The sequence below is a fragment of the Alligator mississippiensis genome, chromosome 5 (assembly GCF_030867095.1).
Source record: "Alligator mississippiensis isolate rAllMis1 chromosome 5, rAllMis1, whole genome shotgun sequence".
NCBI classification, from domain to species: domain Eukaryota; kingdom Metazoa; phylum Chordata; order Crocodylia; family Alligatoridae; genus Alligator; species Alligator mississippiensis.
The window spans coordinates 174637481-174657043 of NC_081828.1; the positions used below are offsets into that span (position 1 = coordinate 174637481).

Below are 19563 nucleotides of genomic sequence, written 5' to 3' on the forward strand. Positions count from 1 at the left end.
AACTACTACAAGACCGTTTCAGGCTGGACATAAGGAAGAATTTCTTTACTGTCCGAGCCCCCAAGGTCTGGAACAGCCTGCCACCGGAGGTGGTTCATGCGCCTACATTGAACACCTTCAAGAGCAAACTGGATGCTCATCTTGCTGGGATCCTATGACCCCAGCTGACTTCCTGCCCTTTGGGCGGGGGGCTGGACTCAATGATCTTCCGAGGTCCCTTCCAGCCCTAAAGTCTATGAAATCTATGAAATTAATGTAAGGAATCCATTAAATGATTAACTTGTCAAATTTGGCTTTAAATTTTGATTTGTAATGCCATTTTAGTAAGGACATAGTGTATCTAATTAAATGTCTCTGGATTAGAGCCTAAACATGTGAAAAAATTACTCTTCTTTACACTTACTGATCCTAACTTGGCCCTGCTTTATTTTGCTGTAGCAGTAATGAAATGTCCCTCTGACCTGCTGTTGCACTATTTAAATTCATTATAAAAAGTTGGGGCCAAGTGTTAATCAGTGTGCTCTCTCCTTCCTTTTCCAGTCCATCCTTTCTCATCCCATTCTATATTTTCACCCCTTTTTTCTAACCACTGATGTCTCTTGTTATATCCATCCACTCACATAACAATATGTGGCCACCCACACATAGGCTTGCTTCTTCCAACATGTGTTTAGTAGCTTGTGTTGCTCCCCTTGTATCTCCATCCTGACAAACCAATAATCACATCTTATCCTCCACTATGTCTTCTTCAAGCAACAGCACCAATGAGGCACACTGGTTCTGGGCTAGTCAGCTTACCTCAGGCTTGAATCTGCCCTCTAAACTTTCCTTTTCTGGTTCTCCTTTATGAGAAGCAAGTACAAGGCAAAAGCAGATGAACTAGAATGGCTGGTAATAGAAGGTCTTAATGAAATGGATATCACTAAAGCATGTTAAAAAGATGAACTTCATTGCAGCCATTTCCAGATGTGCTCAGCATTTTCTAAACCAAATTAACTGATTTACATGACACAGTTTGAATCAAATTTCAATTTCAGTTAAGGGTTAATAGATGATCATTGACCATCATGGCAGGGGGCACTGACTATATACATAGTCTGTACATTTGACCACCCCTTAGCAGAGGTTGGAAGTAACTAGGCAATAATAAGCCTGTGTAAGCACTGCTACATTGTTGCAGTTGCAGTTATCTAAAGTGCTATTCCAAAAGCTGTAACTGATGGGAGACTTAGCAGGGTGAGTGTTGTTGGAACATTTGACTTTGTAAAGGTGTTTCTTTGTGCCTGATAGCCTCTATCATTTTGCAAAAACCCAATTGAGTTTCCTTTGTGGATTGTTATTTGCAATGGTTATCTGTTTATCTAAGTTCCTAAGGACTATTTTTCCTAAAAGCAACACACAGTATATATATTTTATATACATATAAAATGCAAAAGCAACACAGTATATACATTTTAATAAATTATTTTAACTGCCTGATTCAGACTGCCCTAGTCTGTATTAACTTTAATCCTCATTCAAGGAGAATTAGTTCATTCAGACTGGACCTAATTTTAATTTGGACTACAGACATCCACATGTATATAGTTACAACTGTAGTTCATATTAAACCTAGAAAAATGTAACATCTATAAATGACCTGCAAGACTACAAAACCTGGCATTTAAACTATGCTGAAAGGTCCACTTAGTTTATAGAGCTGGGGAGTCTTACAGTTCTGAGCCTTAAATTTTCAAATAATGTAGAAATGTTGATATATTCTAAACACTTATTTTTTTCTGTCCTTCTTAGGGCTTGCTTGTTGCAACTATATTCTGCTTCTTCAATGGAGAGGTAAGCATATGAAATACATCAACTGTAGTGAAGTAAAATTCAGCATCTTGCAAGGTAGCTAGTGTTCACAATAATTTAGATTGTGTTTGGCTACAACCTTCAGCACAACATAAATAAGAGATCAGTATTTTGCGTGTGTGCATGCGTGCATGCACACACACAGAACACAAAATCAGTCTTTAAGTTTCCAAAGCATTACACATAACAGTTTATCCTTACCTCTGTGAAGTAGCAAATTTGGGAGTATTATCCTTATAAAATAAATAACAATACAAAGGGATGATACCCACATCCTCTAACTTCTTCATTTCAGATAAGGCAAGACTAAAACAGAAAACATAGGTAGCACTTTACTTCACCCCCCCTTCACAGTGCCAAACTCTGGCCTCCCCCTCCTCTTAAAAAAGCAGGATGGATTAGTAGGTTAGAAACAAACACTTTGTGGCACTATATGTTCAAAGAAGCTTTAGTGAGTGTAATTTCAGTGACTCATTTGGGATTAACACTTCTTAAGATTAATGTTTTGTAAGTAGCAATTGAGAAAGAAAAACCCTTGAGCAAAAGCTCTTTTCCATTCTTTAACAGCTCAATATTTTGCCTACTCCACTACAATAATGACATTTTAAATAAAAACAGCATGGTAAGACATGTCACGAGCTGCTTACATATCCACAATGAGCATATTTAAACACAGTTCAGCAGAAAAAATGATTTTGCAATATACCAGAAGCATTCAACTATGAGGCACTAGTGAAATAATCCAAGACTTTTCTTAGAAAACTAGGGTGCTCTTGAAAATGCCAGATTTCAGCACAGTATGAAGGGAATTATAGACAACTTCCTGCAACAAAAACTAGGTTGGTGATACTAACTGTCAACATAGAGGTAGTAAGGTGGTAAGTCATGTTAGTCAAAGCAGAGATGTAACAAGCAGAGTTGACAACATGGGGAAACCCTGCAGAAGAGTGGGGGGCAGGGGAGGGGGAAGGATTGGGTATGGTTCTGATAGCTGGGGGGGGCGTGCAGTGAGGGGCACATGGTTCTGCAAGTAGGAGCTGATGTGGGGCAGGGGGGAGAACACTGCTGTATGTTCTTCTTGCCCAAGCTCACTCTTAAAGCACTAGCAGCAGCGGCCATAGACTGTTTTGGAGTTCCCAACATGGGTAGGCTGCAGGGGTGCAAGATGATTCTGTCATCCCTCTTAACTTGGCATCAAGGTTAGGTGCCGCTCTCACCCACCCCTATTTATACTATTGGTTTGAAGTCGGGCAGAAGGTAGAGTAGAGCGGCATCTTAGAGACTACTGGAGTCAGAAAATATGAGCTTTAAAAAGCAACAACCTTCTTTGTAAGATGCTATGAAAGAACTGGCAGAAAGAAAAGTTTTTATACAAAATGGAAAGGCACACTGCTAAGAAAGGAAGTGGGTTGATTAGATCATTTGAGGCGAATGAGGTTGTTAGCACTTGGAAGGACACTGCAGGTTACTGCTGGTCCAGATAATGGGATAAGAAACCATGATCCCTGTTGAGACCCTTGTTAACACAATCCAGTCTATGGGTGGTTTCTTGTTCTTCAGTTTTATATTCAAGTTGGTTTTGAAGTTGGGGTTTTTGAGAGTTTTTTTTGGTTTAAAGACAGCTACAATTAAATCAGTTATGAAATATCCAGGAAGGTTAACGTATTTTACTGTAGGTTTTTTGTGCATTTCTGGACACAAAATGGAATTGTATAGAACTCCTACACACTTACAGTAATTGCATGTGAAAGTAAAGACACAAAGTTTTCATTTAAAAGCATTTCTTTAACTATAATTTTAAAAAGGGAAATTACACAAAAATGAGGATGTTGGAAAGAAAAGGAGCAGTCAAAAATATAAAACAGCTGCAGGTAGCATGAAAGTTGTTTAAAAATACTATGTTAGAGGCTCAGGAAAAGTGTATACCACAAATCCAAAGGATATCAATTGGTCCAGTAAAACCCCTGCCTAAATTAACAGTGGAGTTAAGGAGGCCATTCAAGGCAAAAAGGCATCCTTCAAGAAGTGGGAGTGCTCAAATGTAAAAAACAGGAAAGCTCACAAAATCTGGCAGGTCACGTATAAAAGCAAAATGAGGCAGGCCAAAAAAAGAATTTGAGGAATATCTAGTAAAAGCTGTTAATCATAGAAACTTTTAAAACTACATCAGAAGCAGGAAGCAGTGGGAGAATTGATGGGACCATTAGATAACCAGGTTGTAAAAGGTGCACTCAGAGATGAGAAAGCCATAGCAGAGAAAATGAACAAAATCTTTGCATCAGTTTTTATGCAGAACATACTGAAAAAATTCCCATACCAAATAAATCCTTCCTAGTAAGTGGGTCTGAAGTGTTGGACCACACTGAAGTGGCAACAGAAGAAGACTTAGAACCAGTTGATCAATTAAATGCTAGTAAGTCACCAGGACTGAATGGCATTCATCCAAGAGTTCTGAAGGAATTCAAAGGTGAACTTGCAGAACTTCTGGCAATAGTATGTATTGGTTAAAAGATAGGAAGAAAAGGGTAAGGCTAAATACAGGTTTCCTTTGATTTATGTGGGTTCTTTATATGCGAATTCGCTGTTATGCAATGAGCGTATTTAAACCCATAATTCGTTATATGTGAGGTAAATTCACTCTTATGTGATCAGCATAGACACCCCTTCCCCCTCCACCCCCCCCCCCCGCCACCCAAGCAGGTAAGTCCGTGGAGGGAGGGGAAAGGGCCGTGGCCCCACTCACCCCACCCCGGCTGCAGTGACCCCAGGAGCTGCCGTTGCCAGCTGCTACTGGGCTGCACCGTGCCCTGAGCCCCCCAGGGCTCTGTCTGTCTCCACTCGCTCCTGCTACAGCTGCCCCGGGACTGGCCGATGCCAGCTGTTTGTAGCCGCTGGGCTGCGCCATGCCCTGGTGCACTTGCCATACCAAGAGACACTATAAAGGTTAAGCCTCTATTTGGAAAGGAGAAGTCTGAGAATGGGATATTTGAGAGGTCTACAAAATCATGAAGGGTATGGACAAAGGATCTGTTATTCATCAAGTCCCAGAATACTAGAAGTAGAGGACAGCCCTTGAAATGAGTAGGAGATAGATGTAAAACTAACAAGAGAAAGTATTTTTTTTACATAACGCAGATGAATTGTGGAATTCTTTGCCACAGGACATGGTTGAGGCAGATGGCATAGACAGGTTCAAAAAGGAACTAGACAAATTTGTGGATGATAAATTTACTAATTGCTGTTGAACACAACAGTTGGAGATGTGTCCTCTAGCACCTCTAAACCAATAATGCTGGATGCCAGTGAAGTTAATGAATAAGGATCACTCTAGATAAGTGGTTTTCAACATTTTGGACCACAAAAAAAAAATTCAAGTGGTGGTGCAGACCCCTTTGAATTGTAAGTGTGGGTATTCACATACTTTTGATTGATCATAGTCATCTTTCACAGACTCCTTAGACATAGTCTGTACCCCCCCCCTGCAGACCATAGGTTGAAAACCACTGCTCTAGATATATCCAGTTCAATGTTCTCCCTCTAAAGCAGTTGGTCAATTGGTCTGACCCAGTATGGCCCTTTTTATAGTCTTATGTTTATCCAAGGAAGTTTTTTTCATGGAGATTACAAGTGATTTATTCTACTTGCTGAGAACTGGTTACAAACTTCCTAGCTTTCAGAAGCCCTCCATCCACCAGATCATCCTGCATCTTGTTATGCTGGTAAGGTACTCCAAATCATTATGCATTTCTTCCTAGAATGCTCAATATATACATGTACAGAAGAGTGTAACATTATAAGGGATTAGATGCTTCAACCATAATAGTAGGTTCTGATACCATAAAACAGACAAGCAAAGCTTGAACAAGTATTGCCACCCACACCTAAAATTAAATGATAATCTTTGTAATCACATTATAGTGTCATATACTTTATACTAGAGAAGGACCAAATTAAAGAGTGCTGAAAATGTATATGCCTCCAAACTTCATATCAGCCAACTTTCATAATATAACACACTGAAGCAAAATCCTGGATCTGCATGTTGCATTTTTATGCCTCTAAATTTTAGATCCAGATGAGTTTTACACTATCTTTGCTAAATGCTTTGCAATTTAAGCTATAGGTAGGTCAATCACATTGGGGACATCTGCATGTGACACTACATCACCATACCAACACTTTACAATGATGTATCATCTACAGGGAGAAACCGTGACACTGCAGCTGCATCACCCTAGGAATGCACTCCCTCAGTGTAGCACGTTGCTACGACGATGTAGCAGCTAAAAATAATTGTGTGTCACACACGCAGTGCAGTACGGGCTGTTCCTGCATTGTCATTTAGTACTTCCAAAAGGAAGTAACAACAGTGCTCTAGGGGCACATGTAGATGCACCCACTGAAATGCTCCAACTTTGCTGAAAAGATCTAGGCTGGCACTGTAGCATCTTGAAGCTTTTGGAAGCCTTTGAAGGCTGAAGTAGCAATGGAGAAATGTTAAAGGTGCAAAAGGTAAAAAAAAAAAAAAAACACTGAAAACTGAGAGCAACTTAAAGCTATTTTGCTTTTTTACTATGTTCCATCTGACTTCTCTGGTTAATGCTTTTGATAATTCAGTATAAAAAAAATGTATGCGTCTGTAAACCTCTGATAATCAGCCTTGCCAGGTTCAAAGTATAGAAATGAAGAAGTGTACTGTGTGTCTTGCAAAAATTATAAGGTGGTCCTAGCAGAATAACTCTTAGGTCCTAGATGAATACTCATTCATTAACTAAAACTTAGGTGAGAGGAAATAAATTGCTTTATATTGTACTAATTTATCCATAATATGTTAGGCTAAAAACCAAAAGCCAAGTTCCAGAAAGGTAATTAAGCATGAAGTAACACATCCCAGTTCTCTTATTTTTTATAAAACATTTACATAAATTAATTTAGGAATCCAAATACATATATTTGGGTTAGGAAATTATATCATATTCATTTCATTATTTAAATTCAAAACAAATTTAGTCAGGTCACTCAGCTGCTTCTGCCTATTTATAATTTAGTGATCGTAATAAGCAGCTAATACTGCTAACACTTTAATAACTTTGACAAGAACTCTGCTGCAATTCAGCTCCAGGCAGATTAATATATTACTTAAAATTAAGTGCCTTGAAAAAAAGCCAGATATCCAGAATGTTTACATTCTCTGGAAATGCTAAAGTTTGACTTTACTTTTTTTTTTTTTTGGCTTCCCCAGCACCAATTCAGAGCAAACCATTCATTATGCTACTTTTTCAAGAGGTCAGGATTTCAGACACTCAAAAGTTCAAAGAATGTTCGGTTCTGGATTGGCTCATTTGGGTTATACTGATCATGGCCAGTTGCAAAATCTGAATACACCTTTGGGTACAGTAATGAAACATGAAGAAAACCTATGCTTTATAGATTTCTGCACCTGATTATCTGTTGCAGATAACCAATTCCTACAGCCATTAGGGAGTTCATTCAAAAGGTGGAAGGAACCAAATCATAACATTCACTGAATCCCTACTCACCACCTAAAGCTTTGGATGTTTACATACATGCCACTGGAAGTGGTGGGGGAGGGAGGCAGCCCTTTAATTTGAGTGTCTCCAACAGCCTCATCAGATGAGTTTTAGTTAAAGTTCCCCCACTGCCATTTTTCAGCATGGGGATGCTGATGCATGTGATGCTGGAGTCAGATGGAGTGCAGTAATTACCACACTCCAGCAGGCTCAATTAATCCAACATGCTATAATTGCAGTGCATCGGAGCAGCCTCGCTGCTCATGTATAGGTGCCCTTTGTGACATAAATCATGGTCAGTAAAATATAGAATGTCTCCTTGTTGAAAGGACAGTGATTTTGCAACACTGTATCAGTTTGCAAAGGGAATGGGGACTGTATCTGCTGCAAATACACAGATTTTTCAATATCAATAATGAGAGAGGTACTTAGAAGTCTCCCTATTATTCTCCCATAGACAGTTATACTCATGTTCATAAGCAGGGTGAAGATTTAAAGCTTAGGTTTAATGTGGGCATACAACAGGTTTAAATTAAATGTTTCCACTTCCAGACCATTTGAAAGGTAGATCATGCCTGACTAATCTAGTCTCTTTTTATGACCAGGTTACAAAACGCCTGGACACAGGAGTAGGGGTTGACGTCATATACTTAGACTTCAGGAAGGCCTTTGATACGGTGTCCCACACCATACTGGTTGTCACGGCGGGGTCCTGCAGGAGGGCCGTGATCTCCTTAAGGGCCCCTCTCCGTGTCAAGTTGGCCCAAGGGCACCCTCTGTTTCTCGCTTGCCACGTCTTTGCTGTTAGATAAGGTTGGGAGGCTGCCTTATGCCCTCTTAGACATGTCTCTATGTTGACTCAGACCCCGTAGTTTTCCCGGACTCCTTGTGGGTCTTCTCCTGCAAATGGGTGCTTTGGGGCACCCTAGCCTTATGGGCTATGCGTGGCTCCAACCACCCCTGACACCATGCCCCAAGCCTCGCAGATGGAATTGACGTTGGTCTGTCTCTATCTCTCTCTTTCTACGTACACTGCCACCCCCTCCTGGGGCTCTCCTCGCCCTCTCTCAGGGCCTTCTCTGTGCTGTCGCCCTCTCTCAGGGCTTTCTCAATATTGCCCCCTTCCTGGGGCTCTCCGCGCCCACACCTGGGCTTCTCAAATATTGCCCCCTTCCTGGGGCTTGTCACACCTGCACTGGGCTTCTCAGTAAGGCGCTCCCCTCTCTGGGGCTCGCCGTGCCCAACTTGGGCTTTTCTAATAGTGTCGCCCCCTTTCTGGGGCTCGCCATGCCCATGCTGGGGCTTCTCAATAGTGCCCCACCTGGGGCTCGCTACACCTGTGCTGGGGCTTCTCAATAGTGCCCCACCTGGGGCTGGGGTCTAAGCACCCCGTAAGCTGTGCCCTCCTGAGTGCCGGGGTCCTCACACTCCATTGTGAGTCCCCGATGAGGATACTGCGCCCTCACTGGCGCCGGGGCCCCCACGCTGCTGTGGGTTCCCCCCTGAGAACGCTGCGCCCACACTGGCGCTGGGGCCCCCACACTACTGTGGGTCCCTATGAGGGTACTGCGCCCTCACTGGCGCCGGGGCCCCCACGCTGCTGTGGGTTCCCCCCTGAGAACTCTGCGCCCACACTGGCGCTGGGGCCCCCACACTACTGTGGGTCCCTATGAGGATACTGCGCCCTCACTGGCGCCGGGATTCTCACACTCCCTTGTGAGTCCCCGATGAGGCCTCCTCCAACCCCTTATAGCCTCACCCAAACCACCGGTGTAATAACAAAACAAAATGCAAGCCCCTAGGCTACAACAAAACTATAAGCTGCCTGGCTGTAACCACATTGCTCAAATGCCCTAGAGCTGCCATCTACAACTCTGCTCAAGCAGTACCTGCGGGTCTTGCTGCTTCTCACATCCCTACTCCAGGAGCTCCTGCCTCTCTGGCTGCTGGCAGGGAACTACCAGCCTGGCCTCAGCCCTGGGCTTTATAAGAGCCAGCCTCTGCCTCCTACAAGGCAGCTGACTGCTAGCAGGTGTGGGTCATTTGCTCCCCCCAGTTGCCCTGGCAACCCACAGGTGGGCTCCTATTCCTGGCTAGGGCTCCCTATGCACTGCCAGAGCTTTTCCTCTGGCAGTTTCTGCCCTCTAGGAGCAGAGCACCTCAGTTCTCTGCGACACTGGTGAACAAGTTAAGAGGCTGTGACTTGGATGACTACACAGTCCGGTGGGTGGTGAATTGGCTAGAGGGTCACACCCAGAGAGTCATAGTGGATGGGTTGGTATCAACCTGGAAGGGTGTGGGCAGTGGGGTCCCGCAGAGCTTGGTCCTAGGACCGATACTCTTCAATGTCTTCATCAGCGACTTGGACAAGGGAGTGAAGTGTACTCTGTCCAAGTTTGCAAATGACACAAAACTGTGGGGAGAAGTGGACACGCCGGAGGGCAGGGAACAACTACAAGCAGACCTGGACAGGTTGGACAAATGGGCAGAAAACAACAGAATGCAATTCAACAAGGAGAAATGCAAAGTGCTGCACCTAGGGAGGAAAAATACCTACTGCCTAGGGAATGACCTGCTTGGTGGAACGGAAGTGGAAAGGGATCTTGGAGTCCTAGTGGACTCCAAGATGAACATGAGTCGGCAGTGTGATGAAGCCATCAGAAAAGCTAATGGCACTTTATCGTGCATCAGCAGATAGATTGATGAATAGATCCAAAGAGGTAATACTCCCCCTCTATCGGGCACTGGTCAGACCGCAGTTGGAGTACTGTGTGCAGTTTTGGGCGCCACACTTCAAGAGAGATGTGGATAACCTGGAGAGGGTCCAGAGAAGGGCCACTCGTATGGTTAAGGGCTTGCAGGCCAAGCCCTATGAGGAGAGACTGGGGCACCTGGACCTCTTCAGCCTCCGCAAGAGAAGGTTGAGAGGCGACCTTGTGGCCGCCTATAAGTTCATCACGGGGGCACAGAAGGGAATTGGTGAGGTTTTATTCACCAAGGCGCCCCCAGGGGTTACAAGAAATAATGGCCACAAGCTAGCAGAGAGCAGATTTAGACTAGACATTAGGAAGAACTTCTTCACAGTTAGAGTGGCCAAAGTCTGGAACGGGCTCCCAAGGGAGGTGGTGCTCTCCCCTACCCTGGGGGTCTTCAAGAGGAGGTTAGATAACCATCTAGCTGGGGTCATCTAAACCCAGCACTCTTTCCTGCCTATGCAGGGGGTCAGACTTGATGATCTATTGAGGTCCCTTCCAACCCCAGAATCTATGAATCTATAATGATGGACCTATTTTACAGCACATACCTTGCAAGCTATCTGCTAGTACCCACAAATCAAAAAGTTACTGGCAGATATCCAAGTAGCATAAAATATGCTCATAATTGTATAGTCCATCTAACTGGCTTCCTCAAGATGTGGCAGATAAAAGGCATTCTCAGATTAAATTAAATCTTGGGTCCAGGGTTCAATAGAGCCTCTTTGCATCCTCTCCAGCAATTTTTCTCCACAAGCGTACTGGGATATTGATCACAGTTGTCTTGTCTGCCCTTACCCATGTAGTGGTAAACATATCCTCTCACATCCCACATCCCATCCTTAGATGTATAACTAGGACTCTGTGCAGGGACCATAGCAAAAGCCCCACAGTAGTCACTTCTTTAGTGAACCTTAAATAGGAAAAAAAAAGGCTTGAATCTAGCTTGTGCTCTGTGGTTTCATCTATAATGGGTATGTCTACACATTCATTTACTGCACAGTAACTTACTGCACAGTATGCAGTCATTAGACTGGCATCTACACATGTAGGCATGTAGGCGTTACAGTGCAGTAATGCTGTGTGTGCTGTGACTTGGGAGTAAAGTTACTCCCAAGTCAGAGCATACATACAGTGTTACTGTGCAGTAAGATGTCTACACATGCCTTATCCGCATCAACTAAGCAGGCATACACTGCCCAACACAGTGTAAGTCACCATAGGTACTGCGCAATATGAGCACACATATGTAAACATGTGCCCATACTGCACAGTAACTTTTGGTTACTACTCAGGCACCTAAGTTCTGTAAGAAATTCTGTTGCATCTGATGAAGTGAGTTTCAGCTCGTGAAGCTTGTGCTATGTATATGTCAGTCTATAATGTGTAAATCTACACTACCTTTTACAATAGGAAAGTAATAGAGAGCATGAACATGTAAGCCATGGGGTTTTTCAATTCCCCAGAACAATTGATATCCTCACACATGACTGCAGAATGATCTTCTGAAGTCACAATATCAAATGATATTTCAGAACCTCTCTCCAAAAACAAGCACCACACAGATGATATGGGTGTTCTACATTACCCTGCTCACTAGACCATACTTCCAGACTTGTGGTTATTTCTAGACTAGAAGGTTGGCCATAAAAATGGAAAGTCTGTATAAAAAATGAAAATTTTTTCATTTTTCAAGGGCTAACGTGGTCCCCATTTTCAATGGAAAGTCTGTAGCTATCTGGGAGACAGTGATCACCTTATGATAGAATTCAACATAAGACAGCGAGTGGGTAAGGTAACTAGTAGGGTGAAAGTGCTAGACTTTAGGAAAGCTGATCTCATTGCACTCAGGCGATTAGTCAAGGACGCACTGCAGAGTAGGAGTTTTGATGGGATGGGTGCCCAAGAAGGGTGGCTGTGCCTAAAGGAAACAATCCTTTGGGCACAAAGCAAGATGATCCCCGAGCGAGGCAAAAGAGGGAAAGGGGCCAGGAGGCTTCCATGGCTGACCAGAGAAATCCAGGGCAGCCTAAGGGCCAAAAGGGGAGCACATAAAAAGTGGAAACAGGGTGAGATCACTAAAGATGAATATACCTCCTCTGCTCGTGCTTGTAGGGAGGCAGTTAGGCAGGCCAAAGCTACCATGGAGCTGAGGATGGCAACCCAAGTAAAGGACAACAAGAAATTGTTTTTTAGATACATAGGGAGTAAAAGGAAGGCCCAGGGAGGAATAGGACCCCTGCTAAATGGGCAGAAGCAATTGGTGACAGATAGAGGGGACAAGGCTGAACTCCTCAACGAGTTCTTTGCCTCAGTGTTCCTAAGCGAGGGGCATGACAAGTCTCTCACTGGGGTTGTAGAGAGGCAGCAGCAAGGCGCCAGACTTCCATGCGTAGACCCTGAGGTGGTGCAGAGTCACTTGGAAGAACTGGATGCCTTTAAGTCGGCAGGCCCGGATGGGCTCCATCCGAGGGTGCTGAAGGCACTGGCCGACGTCATTGCAGAGCCACTGGCGGGAATATTCGAATGCTCGTGGCGCACAGGCCAAGTCCCGGAGGACTGGAAAAGGGCTAACGTGGTCCCCATTTTCAAAAAGGGGAGGAAGGAGGACCCGGGCAACTATAGGCCGGTCAGTCTCACCTCCATCCTTGGTAAAGTATTTGAAAAAATTATCAAGGCTCACATTTGTGAGAGCCCGGCAGGACAAATTATGCTGAGGGGAAACCAGCATGGGTTTGTGGCGGGCAGATCGTGCCTGACCAACCTAGTCTCTTTCTATGACCAGGTTACGAAACACCTGGACACAGGAGGAGGGGTGGATGTCGTATACCTGGACTTCAGGAAGGCCTTCGATACGGTATCCCACCCCATACTGGTGAACAAATTAAGAGGCTGTGATGTGGATGACTGCACAGTCCGGTGGGTGGCGAATTGGCTAGAGGGTCGCACCCAAAGAGTCGTGGTAGATGGGTCGGTCTCGACCTGGAAGGGTGTGGGCAGTGGGGTCCCGCAGGGTTCGGTCCTTGGACCGATACTCTTTAATGTCTTCATCAGCGACTTGGACGTGGGAGTGAAATGTACTCTGTCCAAGTTTGCAGATGACACAAAGCTATGGGGAGAAGTGGACACGCCGGAGGGCAGGGAACAGCTGCAGGCAGACCTGGATAGGCTGGACAAGTGGGCAGAAAACAACAGGATGCAGTTCAACAAGGAGAAATGCAAAGTGCTGCACCTAGGGAGGAAAAATGTCCAGCACACCTACAGCCTAGGGAATGACCTGCTGGGTGGCACGGAGGTGGAAAGGGATCTTGGAGTCCTAGTGGACTCCAAGTTGAACATGAGCCGGCAGTGTGACGAAGCCATCAGAAAAGCCAATGGCACTTTATCGTGCATCAGCAGATGCATGACAAATAGGTCCAGGGAGGTGATACTTCCCCTCTATAGGGCGTTGGTCAGACCGCAGTTGGAGTACTGCGTGCAATTCTGGGCGCCACACTTCAAGAAGGATGCGGATAACCTGGAGAGGGTACAGCGAAGGGCAACTCGTATGGTCAAGGGCCTGCAGACCAAGCCCTATGAGGAGAGACTAGAGAAACTGGACCTTTTCAGCCTCCGCAAGAGAAGGTTGAGAGGCGACCTTGTGGCTGCCTATAAGTTCATCACGGGGGCACAGAAGGGAATTGGTGAGGATTTATTCACCAAGGCGCCCCCGGGGGTTACAAGAAACAATGGCCACAAGCTAGCAGAGAGCAGATTTAGACTGGACATTAGGAAGAACTTCTTCACAGTTCGAGTGGCCAAGGTCTGGAACGGGCTCCCAAGGGAGGTGGTGCTCTCCCCTACCCTGGGGGTCTTCAAGAGGAGGTTAGACGAGTATCTAGCTTGGGTCATTTAGACCCAGCACTCTTTCCTGCTTATGCAGGGGGTCGGACTTGATGATCTATTGAGGTCCCTTCCAACCCTAACATCTATGAATCTATGAATCTATGAATCGATGAAAAGGAAGTCGTATATCTTTCTTGCCAAAAAGGTGTGACAGGAGCAGAAAACACTTTATGCAGTTGAAGAACAATATAAGTAAACCCCAAATCCTCTATACTTAAGACTTCATTTGATTTCCTGCACCAGCATGCTGAAACCTGTGGAAGACAGCTATCTGATGCTCTCTATTATAAACATGTTATTGCCATACACATTATTTTTAAAACCACAGAACTGCAATTCACACATTTCAAATCTACCTATAAGCATTTTTAATTGGTTTTGGAATATTATAATTGGAGATTAGTCCTATATTCCTTGGAGCTATCACAGAAACACCGATTAACACATGGCTTCACTCAGTTTGTAAGTGCAGCATGTGATGCTACTAATAATCCATTCAGTCTCTGATTCTTGTAAAGCCCACAAGTTCAGTGGAGAATAAAATCACAAATGCTTTGACCTTATATTCTCATGACTCAAAGAGCTCTCTGGAGTCCAACAGCCTTGGTACATGGCGTTTTTAATCATGAGTTGAAGTGGGAATGGAATGTCTGTTCAAACTCTGTTCAGAAATAAAGCTTCACTTCCTTGTGAGATCAAATGACCTGATTACACACAGTAGATTGTACATATCTTCATACTTTGATCCTCTTTCTCTTCTTTTATATACATTTGTGTCCAGATCTGGGGTTTTCCTTGAGGCCCCAACATAACAGAGAGCACCCTGAGGGTGCATGAGTGGCTCATCATGCCTATATCAGCCTTTCCTCTCAGACAGGATGCACAGGTCTTGGTATGCTTGTGGAGTGGCAGTTAGGCTAGGGACAGATGTTCAAAAAGCCTGACCCTAAATTGATTCAGTCTTTGCAGGTTAGTATAACCTGCCTAGATTGAACCGGTTTGCAACTGTACAAACATTTGCTCTGGACTGAGGAAATGCAGGCACATGTCTGCAGTGGCTCAGGCTAAAAGGCTGGGGGGCACTAGAGCAGCCCTCCCTTCCCTTTTACACTGCTGAACTGAGGGGGTGCATGGCCAGGCCCCAGCAGGACACTGATTAGGGAGAGGTGTAAACCCCCACCCTGCCTGCACCATCCCAGGCTTTTCCCCCACTCGTTGATCAAGGGGTGGGAGTGTTGCCAGACCCTAGCCCCTGGCTAGCACTCTGAGGCAAAGTGGGTGTGCACAGTGTATGCATATGTTGATGATACTGAGCTTTTTAATTTTCCTCTCCCTGCTTCTTCATACTGTCTGCAAACCTGACAGGTCAGGGAGCCAGCAGGGGGTTGATAACACCACATATATCGCCCATCAACAAAACAAAAGCCTTTCTCATTAGTTCAAGCTCTTCTTTAACGGCTTTTTCCAAGGAAGGACCAGAGAGACATTACCAGCTGACCTGATGATTAGCTCCAAAAAGCCCTAAGTGGACACTGTTCTGTCTGCCTGTCCCAGTGAAATTGGAAACACACGCACACACATAGACACCATTCAGCATTGGCTAGCATACCACATGCCTAGGGTCCACGGGGCTGGGGTCTGTGCTGTGGGAGATAGAGGGAGGAAGGAGGGAGGAATCCCTGCTTGAGCAGTGAGCAGCAAGGTGGGGGTGGGGCAGGGAAAAGCAAGGCAGACCCTGCTGTACCTGCAGTCTCTGTCAGAGCTCTGGCTAGAGAGCAGAAGGCAGGGAGCCAGCCCTGTTCCCTGGAGCAGACAGCACAGCCCAGGGCTGCAAAGCATCTGAGATGCTGGGGGAGTCTGGTTTAATTTAAACCAGGAAGGGGTCTGGGACAGACATTGCATAAACCAGTTTGACCCAAATCAGTTAAGTTGATACTACATTTAACCAGGCTTATCTTAAACCAGTGTCAGCCATTTTGAAACTGGTTTATGTGCACTGAACGTATGTTCTGTTACAGGTTTAAACCATCTGATTACTTAAACTGGTTTATGTGTAATGTCTGTCCCTAGCCTTAGAGACTGAGGAGGCTGGAGAGAAGAATAGGTGTGCCAGAAGCAAGGGCAGGGGAATATTTCCTCCCCCTCTTCTTCCTCCTCCACTCACAAGGAACCTACTCAGAAAGGGTCAACTCTAACTCATCTTGGCAGAGCCCCAAGCAATATTCTAGTAGACCTAAGTACAGAAGGGAAAGACCTTGTTTAGAGTGCAGCATTATAACTTTCAATACAGAGCTGCTGGTGATTTGAGACAGTCTAGACAAACATTTTGTGCAGATTGACCTGCTTTCCTTCACATGCAACAAGTTTCAGGCTCTTCTCCAGACCATTGCCAATGGAGAGATTTCTCCATTGTGAAGATTTCTTCCTCCAGTCCCCTCTTGTAGATTTGAGAGTGATGATTTAGACTGCACATTTAAATCTTATGAACAACTGGAAGACTACAAGCTACTTGTTAAGAAGCTGAACTTAATTGAAAACTTTCTGGGAACAATACCACACAATTCTCTACTTAAATTCTGCTGATCTATTAGCAATGCCATGTCATATTAGATCATACCAGAGCACCTTTTCATCGATAGAACTTTGCAATGGCATTATATGAACATTGTGTAGCCAATTTTCAATCCATTTCCAACCTTCTCTTTGGGGAAAGTCATTGAAGAGCTGGTTTTATGTCAGTTCCAGGTGCATCTGGATGTCTTCAGATTCCTGGACATTTATCACTCTGACTTTCATCCTAGATATAGCACAGAGAATGTGCTTATGGCCTGCATTACAATTCTTTGCCTGGAAATTGACAGGAAAAATTGTGCCCTGTTGATCTTACTAGATATTTCAGCAGCTTCAAATATGGTAACCCTTAAGGTTCTGATAAAGCTTTTACATAATCTGGTGGGTATTTCCAAGACAGCTCTAAATTGGATCCATTCTTTCCTAGGAGGAAAGTCCCAGAGGGTAGTGTTAGGGAGATGCTCATCAGCCCCTCAAGACCTTTATTGCAGGTGCCCCCAGGTTTCATCCTGTTGCCCCTCCTGTTTGGTGCCTATATCAAGCCATTATAACAAAGGCCTTATATATAGTATTTCTTTGAGACTGCAGAGAGATTTGGAGTGAAATATCATCAGTATACTGATGATACCCAGCTCTGTTACTCTTTCTTAGCTGAACCAGGCCCTGGAGTCTGAGTCCTTTCCCAGAGCCTGGCTGGAGTTGGAGATTGGATGTTGCTGAACCAATTGCAACTGAATCCAGACAAGACAGAGGCAACAGTGACTTGGGGGCAGGGGGGGGACACACCTATCATTGATGGAGTTCAGCCTCCATTTGTCACTCCAATTCATAGCCTTGGGGTGCTTCTGGATCCTTTGCTGCACCTGGTTCTTCAAGTGGCAGCCATAGCTAGGAGTGTTTTCACCAACTCTCTCTGGTGAGAAGGCTGTGACCCTTACTTTCAAATTCAGATCTGACCACCATCATCAAGGCCTTTTTAACCTCAAGACTAAATTACTGCAGTGTGCTCTATGTGGGACTGCACTTGAAGACCATCCAGAAGCTGCAGCTGGTGCAGAAGGCAGCAGCTCACCTTCTGAAGGAGGTCAGTTGTCAGGAGCACATAACTCCAGTGCTCCAGAGTCTCTACTGGCTCCCAATAGCTTTCTGGGCACACTTCAAGGTGCTGATTTTAATCTATAAGGCCCTAAATAGTCTGGGCCTTGCATATCTATGGGTCTGTCTTTTCCCTTATACCCCATCACAATCCCGAAGGTCAGCCAAGAGCAACCTCCTGTAAGCACCATCAAGGCACCAAGCCCACTTGGCAAAAACTCATGGGAAGTCAGTCACAGCAGTTGTTCTTCATTTCTGGACCTCCCTTCCTCCCAAGGCATGCCAGACCCTGAGCTGGGACACCATTTGGAAACACTTTAAAACCTTCTTATTTGGGCAAGTGTTTAGCAAAAAAGCTAGGCTGGGATATTGGCTAGGGCGTTTCTGTTTTATGTTGATGCTTTGGTTTCTGTACTGTTTTGTTCTCTTGTTCATTTTCCTGTTTTATAATATATTCTGTCTTCTTGCTGTAAGCTGCCTTGAACCTTTGTTGGGAAGGGTGACATATAAATCAAATCAAATAAACATATACATAAATAAATTATTTCCCTTTGACTTGCATCAGTGTTGCTATAGTAAAATGTGGTCATGTCCTTAGGTCACATCCTTTATAATTAAGGATGCATGGTAGGTTGCATAATAGTTCTATGCTTTTTCTGTGCTTTGGGCTCTGGCAAAAATGAATTCAGCCATTTTTCAGTTTGAAAGTGTAAATAGAAACATGCTTCTCCAAATTAAAGGCATTCTAACCAGATTCTCCTGAAATGGATTACAGCAAAAAGCTGATATTGGAAACTTGGCATGGACATGTTTTCCTTCAGTATTAAAGGATCAGTCCTGCAAATCCTTGCTTACTCAAAAAAGTAGTCCTTTTGAAGTCAGTGTAACTGTTTGCATAATTAAGAATTTATGGGCTCATTTCTCATAGTTTGGCTTGTTCCTTGCCTTAAAAATAAAAATTTGCAATATCCCTTCTTGGCTTGCTCATGTAACCCACAGTATAGTCAATAAGCATATCATATTTCTAGCAATACTAATGACAACTCGTCCTTTTCTGACAAGAGAATATCTTCCTTCTAGTCAACCAGAGAAGAGCAGAGGCAGTGGCTGCTGTATGGGAGATGTATGAAATTTTACTATATATGTAAAAGAGATTAAAATTTTGGAGAAGGCAAGAATATCAAAGATACCTTAGAGAATCAAAAGTATGGCACAACGTAAGGCTAGACAGTGACTGTTGTCCCCTTCCTGAGGTGGTGTGTATTCTCAATGAATACTAGTACTGTGACTCAGAGACACACCTGAAGTCTCAGTTCACACCTTCTGCCTTGTTCTGGGGAATGGAAGAACGTCCTCTTTTACAACAGAGTACTGTTGCTTTTGCTACACTAGACAAGTGAAGAGAGCCAGTCCCATCTTACTTCCTACACTGATAGGAAGTAAGTAAGTAACTGATATGGGGAGGGAGCAAGCCAGAGTATTCTACCTTACTCCTACATGACTGGACTCAAAGCCCAGGAAAACAAAGAAACAAGGCCTGTATAGTCCAAGTCCCTGAATGCCTGTGTAGTCCAAATCACAGTCTAGCTCTCACATCTGAAATATATACCTGGTTCTACTTGAGATATTTGTAGAAAGTGCCTTTTTCCCCAGCATGTTATATAGCTGATGGATGAAATTCACCACTGTGAAGAAGACTAATATTAGACCTATTAATTACTTAAGTTGTACTTAAGTTTTCACTATTCATTCATAGTTTATTCAGGGTGAAATTTACTCAGTGCAGTAAGCCAACATACATCCCTTTCATTTCACTGGGGAACTTATGTGATGTACACTGAATCTGTGAACTGAGTAAATATATTCTGAATAAACTG

At 44.1% G+C, this 19563-nt stretch overlaps 1 protein-coding gene across 3 annotated transcripts in view; it reads left to right on the plus strand.

Moving 5' to 3' along the window:
* The window catches only part of CALCR (calcitonin receptor), a 321285-nt gene that overhangs the window by 291493 nt on the left and 10229 nt on the right, over positions 1 to 19563 (plus strand). For all 3 annotated transcript variants that reach the window (XM_019498115.2, XM_019498116.2, XM_006267472.4), the window contains one exon: positions 1792 to 1833. In XM_019498115.2, coding sequence (XP_019353660.1) covers positions 1792 to 1833 — 42 coding nt within the window. The remainder of the gene's footprint in view (positions 1 to 1791; positions 1834 to 19563) is intronic.